The sequence below is a fragment of the Lithobates pipiens genome, unplaced genomic scaffold (genome assembly GCF_037356315.1).
Source record: "Lithobates pipiens isolate NorthernLeopardFrog02 unplaced genomic scaffold, aLitPip1_a1.2 Scaffold_8, whole genome shotgun sequence".
NCBI classification, from domain to species: domain Eukaryota; kingdom Metazoa; phylum Chordata; class Amphibia; order Anura; family Ranidae; genus Lithobates; species Lithobates pipiens.
The window spans coordinates 399083019-399095540 of NW_027507903.1; the positions used below are offsets into that span (position 1 = coordinate 399083019).

Below are 12522 nucleotides of genomic sequence, written 5' to 3' on the forward strand. Positions count from 1 at the left end.
AGATTTGGTGGTTGCCCTGAACAAACAACAGTGCCTTGTCTACCTTTTGAATCTTCTCCAAAGGAAGAAAGACTCTTTGTTCTGTTGAGTCCAACACGTACCCCAGGAAGGTGACCCTCTGGGAAGGAATTAAGTTGGATTTCTCCAGGTTCAGGAGCCAACCCAGGCTTACTAACAAGTTTCTTGTGACCTGTACATCCTGATTTAACTGTGCTGGGGAAGGAGCAAACAGGAGAAGATCGTCGAGATATGCGATCACCGAGATTCCCCTGAGACGCAGGAATGCCAGAACTTCTGCCATCACTTTGGTGAAGATCCGGGGGGAAGAGGATAGCCCGAAGGGAAGTGCTTTGAATTGAAGGTGCAGCACTTCCATTGGAGTTCTCACTGCTAGTCTGAGAAAACGCTGGTGGGTCTCTGCGATGGGAATATGCAGGTATGCATCTTTTAAATCTATTGATGCCATGAAACAGTTCGGTGAAAGGAGTGCTTTTACCGAGTAAATCGAATCCATCCGAAACCGTTTGTAGGTGACTGAGACATTCAGAGGCTTCAGGTTCAGGATGAGCCTGAACTTCCCCGAGGGTTTGCGAACCACAAAAACGTGGGAATAGAAGCCTCTGCCTGTCTCCCCCACTGGGACCCGTACTACCACTTCCTGTTCTTCTAACTCCTTTAGAGAGGAAAGAAGGGCAGCTGATTTCTCTGCGCATTTTGGCAGCTCGGTGACAAGGAGCCTCAGAAGAGGGAGTTCTGAAAACTCCAAATGGTAACCTCTTCTGATGATCCCCAAAATAAACTGATTGGAGGAAACCGTCTCCCACTGTGGGAGGAAGGCCCCCAACCTTCCTCCCACCGTGACCCTGTCACTGAGATTTTTTGGGCTGTTCAGGAGGGCGAAAAATTGCTCCCCCGGGGCCCTTGCTTTTGGGTCCCCAACTCTTCTTCTGCTGAACAGTACGGGGGGCTACAACCCTCTTCTGGGGACAAGTCCTTCTTTTGGCCTGTTCCCCGAGTTTCCTTTTAACAGGAAAGGCCTTTCTCTTGTCTGCTGTGCGATCTAGCACTGTTTCGAGACCTGGCCCAAACAGCAAATCTCCTGTAAAGGGGATCCCACAGAGTTTGAGCTTTGACGCATTATCTCCGTGCCAGGTCTTCAGCCATAAGGCTCTCCTAGCAGAGTTGGTCAGAGCCAAGGACCTTGCCGATATTCTCACTGATTCAGCAGAAGCATCCGCAATGTATGCTATCCCCTTGAGAAGCATGGGAAAGGAGGATAAAATAGTCTCCTTCGCTGTCCCTGCTTCAATGTGTGCACTAATCTGGGTAAGCCAATACTCCATGTTGCGGGCCACTACTGTGGCTGCCATGGCTGGTTTAAGATTCCCCTGTGATGAATCCCAGGCCTTTTTAAGAAGGCAATCCATCCTTCGATCCATAGGGTTAGAAAGTACCCCCATGTCCTCAAAGGACAGATCCGTGTGTCTGGACACCTGGGAAAAAGCAGCGTCTAATCTGGGAGATTTATTCCAGACGAGAGTCTCTTCTTCCGAAAAAGGAAACCTTCGTCTTAATGCCCCGGAAAAGAAAGGTTTCCTTTCGGGATCCCGCCATTCCTTCTTGATGGTATCGATCAAGACGTCATGCACTGGGAACACCAGCTTTTTTTGTTCCCCCATGCCTTTATACATCTGATCATGGAGTGACAATGTCTTAGTTTCTTCTTGAATGCCTAAAGTGGTATGAATAGCTCCCAAGAGCTCATCCACTTCCTCCAGGGAAAGCTTATACCGTGAGATTCTACTGGATTCCCCATCCAACTCCGCAGCGTCAGATTCCCCCTGGGAGTCTGAGACGACACTGTCAATTTCTTCCTCAGCTTCCGCCCTGGGACCCCCTGGATTCTCTCCCCCTGCGGGAGGAACATCCACTGGGATAGATGGTACACTCTGCTGTGCTGGTGTAGGAGTGCTCTGGGGCTGAGGCCACTGGAAACTGGAGAAAAAGGTCTTGAAGGACTGAAAGGTACCAGAGAGTTCCTTCATAGAAGCTACCAGATCTGCACCCTGCTCTGCTGCCTGTTCCCTAAGTAAACCTTCAATACATTGTTTACAAATTGCTTTAGACCAGGAGTCGCCCATAGAAGTTCTACATGAAGGGCACTTTTTCTTAGAACCATGGGGGGACTTGCTCGCGGCTTTCTGAAAGACACAAAGTAAAGGAGGGAACAGCATAAGCCTAAAGGACAAGAAACACCAGCGCTACATAGAGGACCACCGGGAGTGCCCCCCCCTAGGATCAACCATCACCAGGATCCCAGACGCACTACCCTTCCCCCCGACCACCAAGGAGGAAACACCAGTGGAGCTACTGGATATAAGTAAGGGAACACCTCCCCAGGGTTCCTCTTACCTTTGAGTGGCTGGTGCTGTTATCTCCAGGAGTTCTTGAAGCCTCTGCTTCGGACATTCTCCCGTTTGAGGAAGCGTGGTACGAACGTGCCTCTAACAGCTACCTGTGCAACTGAAGAAAGAGAGGCTGCACCAGCTGAACGCTAGGTTTCCCTTCACGTGCCGCATCCGGAACCGGAAGACGCGGATTGAACGAAGGGGTCCGCCCCCACCGGAACTGACGTCGCCCGCCAACCGGCCCGGCTTCCAGCTCCCAGCCGGCTGTATACACAGGGGTGCCCTGGACGCCTTCGTTGCAGCGCCCCACTGGGCGAAACGCAGGGATGAACCTCCCCAAAAACTTCCTGCCTTCCCCAAGCGAAGATTGGAGTGCGTGTAGAAAAAAGGTCAGTCAAGAGTTCAGCTTCCCCAGCCGACCGGACTGCCAGTTCCGTTGAAACACCCGCGGGTGAACGAACGGACGACCCTGTAAAACTTCCTGCTTTCCCCAAGCGAAGTTTAGGGTATACGGACAGTACGAACACTTCAGCTCCCCGCTGATCAGACTGTCCCGGGCCGACCGATAAACGGTCGGATAGCCGAGTGGGGCCGGAGCTCCGCTCGGATAGCTTCAGTTTCACCAACCGAATTCAGCTAAGGTTCCTTAGCGGTGTCTCCCCACCGGAGGAAATACCATAACTGAGGAACGAAGGGAGGAGGAGGCTTAAATCATGAAAATGAAGGCGGTGTTTCCTAAGAGGGGAGGAGCCAGTGTCTCTCTAAGGTGGCTGTCCTGAAAGACGATTGGGGAAAAAATGTGGAGCGGACCAATTCAGTAAGATTGTACCAACAATCTTTCCTGTGAATTTGATCCTTCCATATTAGGTTCTTTGGAAGAGGAGACATCAGCCTCTTCCTGGTCCTTTGAGAGAAATTTGTCATCTCTCGTCCCTTGTTCCTCAGCAATAAACGGGGCATTTGCTATGATTAGTCCCACTCTGATGTGATTAAAGCATTCATTTTTTGCGCCAAACTTAAAATGGTGGTAGAAAAATAAAAAAATAAACTCCTTAGTAATATACACAGGGGCTGCAGTGTTAAGACCAGCTGCAACACGTGCCCCTCCTGATTGCTCACTCTGACCAGCCATATTACTCTCAGGGGAGGATGTCATCTTTCTTGAGATGGTTCTAGGCTGCTGTATGACCATAGTACTTCTAGAGCCCTTTGAGGTTTTTTTTTACCCCCCCCCCCCTTCTGACCATAGTACCTCTGCTTTGTGCATCGGGCTACCAGAAGGAATGCATACACTGCTTGAGCAATAGTCCAGCTCTGCTGCTGCTTTGATGCAGTAGTAATTGTATCAAAAGGAATGCCTGTTACCAAAAACCCTTTTACATGCTACCTTTGCTCGTGTCCCTCCGCAGCTTGCAACAGCAACAATGGTGTGCTAAACCCCGACCGCCTCATCTACGGCCCTTCCTTTTTTTTTTTTTTTTTTAAAGAAAGTTTCCCCACGCGAGCTCTGATCCTATGGGATCAGCAGGGAGAGAGACTAATGGTGAAGGGGGGGGCGGGCCTGGAAGCCGCTGAGCAGTGTGCCGTTAGTGCCTTTTTTTTTTTTTTTTAGCACTCCTTCCCCAAGAAGAGGGGGGGGGGAAACAGCACAGCCGGGCGTCTGGTGGGGAGGTAAACCCCTCCCAGACTTATGGGAGGTCTGTTGCCGGTGTTGTGCCATATAGTGTCCGGCCATCATATAGCGTCCGCCCCGTACTGCGTGCAGCTTCGGAAAACCTCCGAAGTTGAACGCCGCCTGCGCCATGAGTGGAGGTGGTGGCCCCACAATGCAAGCGGACATAGGGTTGTGAATATTAGAGGGCCCCTCGCGGGAAAGCTTCGCTCGCCACGCTTCGGGCTCGGCCTCGCTGCGCTCGGCTCTTTTATATTCCTATGTCCACTTGGATAGTGGGGATAGAACCTGGACTCACGGCGCAGGCGCCGTTCATCCTCTGCAATTTTTGGAATCTGTGTTGCTGTGTACTGCGCATGCGCAGTACACAGCGGACACTATCGGATGGGGGACCTTATATGACAAGACACCGGCCAAAAAGAGAAAACTGCTGTTTCCTGGACACCTCCTGAGCTCTCTGAGAAGACTATACAGCCCCCAGTGATAACAGATAGGCATGACAATTTACTAAAATTAAAGGAGACATTCATAAGAAAAATCTTAAAAAAATAAAAATACAAAAAAAAATAAAAACGTGCCTTTCCCTCCGCAGGGTTTTCTGTGGTAAACCAACAGACCCAATCTTCACCCTTCACGGTGGTTTCCGCTAAACCTCCAGGAGCTGGGGATCCTCGAGGAAACCCACAATTCTGGAGCCGTAATAGCACCACCACCAGTAAAACTTTATGGCCTTAATACCAAAAAGTACTGGATCCCAGCTCTCTAAAAAAAGTGTTACAGGCAAGGCCTCGTTTCTTCAGATACGAGACCCAGGTACCATTCAATTCAGCCAAAAAGACACTTGGACTTGGCTAGCCCCAGCAAGGATTGCTCCAGTGGAGCTCAGCGCAGCACATCTTTACTCGTGAACACCACATTAGACACTGGTGAAAAAAACTGAGGTACTCAGTAGTGAGAGGGGTTATATAGGGAGTTAACTTCCTGTTTAGGGTGTGCCAGTGTTCAGCACCTGAAGGTGGACTATAACCCACATAGTAATAATTACTATGGTTGTGTCCCTTGATGTATGATAAGAAATTACTTTTGAAAAAGCATCAACATAATCAAGCTTATGTGAGAAGTCAATGACTGGGTTTATACACACATGAAATTGGAACTTCTGTTTTGGGCAAACTGAAAAAGGGATGCAACTAAAGATGCACCAAGATGTCGGCAGCTGAAACATATCAGCCAAAAATAGTGTTTCTGGCATTTTGCCGATAGAGAAAAGGGTGCCAAAAAATGCCACCCTTTTACTGTGCTTATGGTGTTTTTCATAAGTCATGTGACTCAAAAACTGCGTCAAAAAACATAACAGGTGTGTTAATTTATTCTTGCTGCATTTTCAATGGGGAGGTGCACTTTTGGTGTGTTTTTTCAACTGACCAAAATCCAGGAAGCAAGATTCTTCACACCACAACAGAAGCATGGACCAGTGTGACGACATACATAGAATTTAAAAAGGGACGCATTTTTCGTGAGCACTTCTTGTGATATATAGTTTTTTTTTTTGTTTTTTTACACATAGAAGATTCTTCCCCCTTGCAATCTTAAATATTTCTCTAATTCTATGCAAAGTTCACTGCTGAAGGAGAATATAATTTTATATACATCTTTACAGGGATTGTTTAAAATAGCCTTTATTAGAATGAAAAGCTTTGAAAGAAAATGAATCTGAATTACTACAAATAGTTACCGTAGATCCAAGAGAAACATGTTTGCGCAGACGGGCAGGAGAAGTTGGTTCATCTCGATCAGTCTGACCTTCACCATTGGAATCTAGACAAAGTTAAATTTCTGGTAAACCATTTTAAACCCAACAAAGCAGAACAGATATTTTACATATGGCAGGCAGTGACCATTCTTATTTTGTGTTAATTAAACCCAGTAATATGAAAATAGTTCATCTGCCCTATGTCTTTCTAACTCTGGGGGGAGGGGCCGTGTGTAATGCATCACTGATCACCTCTACCGAATGCAGGGAGCAGTGATCAGTGACATTAGCATCTCCCCGTTCTCCCTCACCGTGAGACGATCGTGGGTATGTCGGCGGGACCCGCAACCGCGGAGCTCCCGGTGGGCGCGCACCCGCAAGCCGCCTCTTAAAGAGCAACGTACAGGTACGTTAATCTGCCTGTATGTGTCCTGCCTCAGTATATCTGCGTGAGGCGGTCAGGAAGCGATTAAGGAACTCAGTCAAGTAATTACCAGACCACTGTTACTAATTTTTACTGACTGGAATGGTACCAGCTGATTGGAGAAACTCCAACATAGCACCAATATTTAAAAAAGGGTCAAGATACATCCCTGGGAATTACAGACCAGTTAGCCAAACATCAATAGTATGCAAGCTCTTGGAGGGGATAAGGGACTATATCCACTTTCAGACCGGACCATTTTGCTGGCCAATGACCAGAGGTCTTTTTACAATTTGGCACTGCGCTGCTTTAACTGGTAATTGCGCGGTCATGCAATGTTGTACCCAAACAAAATTTGCGTCCTTTTCTTCCCACAAATAGAGCTTTCTTTTGATGGTATTTGATTGCCTCTGCGATTTTTATTTTTTGCGATATAAACGTAAAAAGACGGCAAATTTTGAAAAAAAATGATATTTTCTACTTTTTGTTATTAGAAAAATCCAATAAACTCAATTTTAGTCATACATTTAGGCCAAAATGTATTCAGCCACATGTCTTTGGTAAAAAAAAAGTCAATAACTGTATATTTATTGGTTTGCGCAAAAGTTGTCACATCTACAAACTAAGGTACGTTTTCTGGAATTTACGCAGCTTTTAGTTTACGACTGCCTATCTCATTTCTTGAGGTGCTAAAATGGCAGGGCAGTACAAAACCCCCCCAAATGACCCCATTTTGGAAAGTAGACCCCCTAAGGAAGTTGATAAGTGGCATGTTGAGCCCATTGAATATTTTATTTTTTTGCCTCAAGCGATTGAATGACAAAAAAAATTTTTTTTATTTTTTTATTTTTTACACAAAGTTGTCACTAAATGATATATTGCTCACACATGCTATGGGCATATGTGAAATGACACCCCAAAATAAATTCTGCTGCTTCTCCTGAGTACGGAGATACCACATATGTGGTACTTTTTGGGAGCCTAGCCGCGTACGGGGCCCCGAAAACCAAGCACTGCCTTCAGGCTTTCTAAGGGCGTTACAGTTTTGAAGGCCATAAAATGCCAAGATGGCACAAACCCCCCCCCCCCCCCCCCCCAAATGACCCCATTTTGGAAAGTAGACACCCCTAAATTTAGGGGTACACTAGTGAGACTAGGTAATAAATGGCGGGTGCCCTGAAACTATAAAAAAATAACTAACCAACCAGCGTCACCTGTAACAGTTATATGGTGATCACTGGTGAAAGGGTTAACTAGGGGGCAATCAGGGGGCTTCATGCGGTAGTATATGGGGGTCCCTGGCGCTATAAAAAGCTGCGGCGAACCTAAATACCTACCTGCCTAACTAGCGTCACCTGTGACACTAATACAGCGATCAGAAAAACGATCGCTTATTAGGCTGGGTTCACACTGGAGCGATGCGGGAACGCCACGAATCCGCGGCGGGTTCCCGCATCGCATGCCTCCCGGCGGCAGTTCACACTGCCCTATGCGAACTGCTGGGAGTGTCAGTGAAATGTTAATGACACCTCCAGATCAGTTCGCATATCGCAGTGCGATCTGCAAACTCAGATCGCATGGAGTGAACACCCATGCGATCCGATTCTGCTGCGGACCAAAAAAAGGGTCCCGTGCGGCGAATGGCTGAACTCGAATCGCACAGAGATCGGATGTGATTTGCACTGCAGTGCGGTGCGAATCACATCCGTTCTCATAAACCGCTGCATTGTGAACCCAGCCTTAGTGACACTGGCGACGGGGGGTGATCACGGGGTTAAACCTTTATTGGGGGGGTTAGGGGGGTACATTAGAACTAAAGGGGGCTAACCCTAACTGCCCAAACGGTTATTACAGTCAAATGACACCAATGCAAAAAAAAAAAATGCAATTGGTGTCACTGTGACTGGGGGGGCAGGGGTAATTGGAGGGTGTTCGGGGGGTAAAGGGGGGTGTGAGTGTGCCTGGCATGTTCTACTGTGAAGTGTCGTGTTGGTGCAACTCACCGATCCCTCTCCTCGGTGCCGGAACGAAAAATACCGACACGGAGGAGAGATAACATCACTTCCTCTCCTGTGTTTACATTACAGGAGAGGAAGTGATGCAATGCTTCACTCCCATTCGTCAGGAGCGATCGCGAGGGGGAGGCCATGAATGAATGGCCGCCCCCTCATCCCGGATCGCTCCTGCAGGATACCGACCGCCGCTGGCACCGGGGGGGGGCCCGATCGGGCCCCCCACCAGCGGGAAGGCAGGGACGTACAGGTACGCCCGTATGCCTGCCCGTGCCATTCTGTCGACGTACATCGTCGTGCGGCGGTCGGCAAGTGGATATACAAGATTTTAGTAATGAGAGCACTCAAAAACTAGCATATTGAAGTCCCACTCTACTCCTCTCAAGAAGCTCCCATTGTTCAACAGACACCACTATCACATATATTGCTTCATGCAGGCAAATTCAGATATGTCAAATTTAAAGCGGTTATATACTCATTCACTTTTACTTACAGGTAAGCCTATAATAAGGCTTACCTGTAGGTTAAAAAAAAAAAAAAAAAAACTCCTAAACCTGTATGTTTAGGAGACAATCCCCTGGCAATGAGCCGCTGATTGCAGCGGCGCATGCGCACAGGGGTTTCTCAGCTGGAAGCCCGGCAGACGCCGGACCCTGCCGGAAAGAAATCTCCCGTGCGCATGCACGGGAGTGAAGATATCGCCACTCACAGCGCCAAGGGGACATGTCAGCTCCCTCGGCGTGTATCGGGCGAGATGTCGGAGCCTCGTTCTAAGGTAAGTATTCCATAATGAGCTAGTATGCACTGCAGGTGTATATATATATATATATATATATATATATATATATATATATATATATATATATATAAAAAATAATAGTAATTCAGCGGGTTTACTACCGCTTTCAAGCCCAACTCTTGGGCAAAACTTAAATTGTAACCCTAACACAGGAATGTGCACCTCCACCAATAGGGGGAGCTACATCACGCATACAGTGATGTGGACGCTTAGAAGATGGACCCACCAGATGTAAACAAAAAGATGAAAGGAGACTTGGGACCTGAATTTGTGTACGACTTGTGGTAAGTAAACAGGGCGTTTACATTTATTTTTTTAGCGCCCAACTATAGTGAAGTGGAAGGGAAGATGTACTTTCCTTGCCCAGAGTTGGTCTTTAACGATCACCAAGTGGCTACTTATTATAGCTTCCCAGAGATCAGCTTTAGAACATATTTAAGGGAAAATTGAATGTCTCAATATTACAGGTGTCTAGAAACTGACAAAAGCATAGAATATAGGATAAGATAATTATTTTATTACAGCATTGGTGCATCTTTAAGAACACAACATAATACACACCTTTCTTTGTTCTAAACCTCTGAGACTTCTCAAAGGACACGGGTCCTTTAAGACCATCCAAATTCTTTACATCATAAGATCCTGGAGCAGGAGCACAACCTGTAAAAAAATAAAAAAAATTAAATAGATTTGATTATGATGGGTCCTTGCATTTGGCCTCTGCTTCTAGTGACGGTTACGTTACACACAAAAAAAAAAGGCAACATAAGCCCATCCAGACCAGTCAAATAACTTCTCCCTCCTCATGCAAAGCAGGACTTGGTTTCCACTAAAGCCTGCAGTTCTTGCCTCTGCATCAACAGTCTGAGGCTCACAAGGTCCCTCACCTGCATTTTCTCCCTGGGTGCCGATCTTCAGCCATCTTGTCAGGTCGTTGCAGGATGGCATCACGCATGCGCAGGAGTTCAGTCATTAAAGCACACAGGTATAATGCCAGTATTAGAAGGCTGCAAGCAGGTAGGTTTAGTTCATTGCAGAAGAGAGACTTTGCATGTCTCTTCTGCAGCAAACAGCTTGTTTACTACTTTTTTTTATTAAGTAAATTTGTGGGCAAAACTTTTTTTTTCAGTTTTGGATAGTGTGAAGAGTTTCTTCTCCCTCTTCTGTTAAAGGTTTATTTTTCTGAATCCCCATTGGTGATATTCACCCCTCCGTTGGTACTGGCAACCCAGAAAGAAAGTGAGGGGGAAGCCAAAATGTTAGGTTTGTCCCCAGAACAAAAAGGTAAAGGGGAAATATGGTGATGCCTGTCCTGGGGACAAATACCGTATTTATCGGCGTATAACACGCACTTTTCCCCCTTAAAATCGGGGGAAAGTCGTGGGTGCGTGTTATACGCCGATCCCCACTGTCTGCGAGTCTCCGGGGACCGTGCGCCGCCAAAAAAGACAGAGCCGAGTACACAGTACAGTCGGCTCGGTCTTCTTTGGCAACGCTCGCTAGAGAAACAGCAGGGAGGCAGGACTACGAGCGGAGCCCAGCAAGTCGGCTCGGTCTTTTTCGGCGGCGCTCGCTCGGTCTGTCTCGGCAACAGGAAATTTAAACATGGGCAAGGCCGCAAACAGTGCTGGGCAAGCTGCAATTGACACTGATCATTCTGCAATGATGGACAAGGCTGCAGATGCACACTGATAAGGCTGCATTGACGGGCATTTAAATGTAAGATTTTTTTCCCTTAAACTTCCCTCCTAAAACTTTTTTCCTTAAAATGCCCTCCTAAACTTGGGGTGCGTGTTATACCCCGATAAATACGGTACATCAATGGTACAAGGTCAGCTAAAAGAGGAAAAAAAAAAAAAGGAGCAGCACTGGCGTGGATCAGAGAAGAGGATTGAGACTGCTCTGTGCAAAACCATTACATAGAGCAGGTATAACAGATTTGTCATTTTCATAATTCAAAAATAAAAATGAAAAAAATTGAAGGGCAATAGTGGGTGGGGAGCTTTTACCTTCTCTGTGCTTGCATTTCCTGTAGGAGGTGGAGCCAATCTCATGTGACTGACCTGGAGGAGGACTTGGAAAATACCTGGTGCTCCTGCTAATCCCCCTGCCTGCGCTCCCATTTCAAACTGACCGTGCCGTTTTTTTCTACATCTACACACAAATGTTTTGCTTTTCATTTCCATTTTAAACTTGAAGCGGTGTTTCAGCTGTAAAAAAAGTACCAGTTACTTACCGGTAACTGTCTTTCTGGGAAATCTTCCAGGACGGCACACCTGAGAGATGAGAGGCTCCTCCCTACAGGAAACACAATCAATCGACAGCTGTTTTAAGTCCCCACCCTTCCCCTTGATCCTCAGTTTGTAGAGAAGTAACTCCTGAACCAGGTTCACAAGGGAAATCATTCCTCATAGGTACTCACCTTCTAGTGTTCTAGAATTTTCCCTCCTCCAACGGGCGGGAAGTAGGCCTGCCGTCCTGGAAGATTTCCCAGAAAGACAGTTACCGGTAAGTAACTGGTACTTTTCTCAAGTCATCTTCCAGGACGGCACACCTGAGAGGATAAACAAGTACCTCAGGCCTACCTTAGGGTGGGGCCACTGCAAAACCCTCTTGGCGAACCTTGGCTCTGCAGTGAGCTTTACCTCCACTCCATACGCTCATATGCTTGATGAAGGCATGTTAGCTGGATCATGCGGCTGATCTGCAGGTCTGCTCCACAGATGTTCCTGCCTTTTCCGCTTCAGATGCAGTATCTAGGTGAAATGGGCTCTTAAAAATGGAATCAGAAAACATGTTAAACTTGTAGGTTAGCAATGTTGCCTATCTCACACATCTAACAACCATGGCCTATTATGCCTGTAGGTGCTACTTAGAACCACTAAAAAGATAAATAAGAGACCTGTGTAAGACAAGGACACTACATTAATCAATAAGAGGGCCTGTCTTAACACTATCCTGTTGAGGGAAATAAAACTGCTTCCCTTTTATCTTTATGTCAGCAAAAGACTAAAGGGAAGCCTACTTAAGGGAAATAGATTAACAGAAGCTTGAACCCTGGGTTTAAGGCATGCCCAATCTATGTCCTTACTTACGCCTGAGAGCCTTCTTCAGGAGATTAAAGTCCCTAGCAGGAGTAGACTACCCATATTGCTATGTCTAGTTTTGCTAAAAGGGCAAAATGAAGGCCATGCACCGAGCCGAAACCTATTCGATCGGGTATACATCTTTATACTTCATCCTCAGGCCCTAATACTCCTCTGAACAGAACTCTCCAAGTTCTTACTAAACAGGGCGATTCATTATCCCCTTCCTCCAGTGTCCCATAACCCTACAGGGCTTCAACCCTAGGAAATGGTTCTGGCATCCCTGAATGCAAGTGGTCAAGGTTTTCTGACATGTGGCAGCTGCAGCCCGAACTCCTGGCCCCTCCATGGAAAAGAAGGCTGAAATA

General features: G+C 46.9%; 1 protein-coding gene across 1 annotated transcript in view; it reads right to left on the reverse strand.

Moving 5' to 3' along the window:
• The window catches only part of LOC143964329 (uncharacterized), a 113402-nt gene that overhangs the window by 83659 nt on the left and 17221 nt on the right, over nucleotides 1-12522 (reverse strand). Inside the window, exons 2-3 of the mRNA XM_077474026.1 lie at nucleotides 9630-9728; nucleotides 5816-5898 (exon numbers count right to left, since the gene is read on the reverse strand). Coding sequence (XP_077330152.1) covers nucleotides 5816-5898; nucleotides 9630-9728 — 182 coding nt within the window. The remainder of the gene's footprint in view (nucleotides 1-5815; nucleotides 5899-9629; nucleotides 9729-12522) is intronic.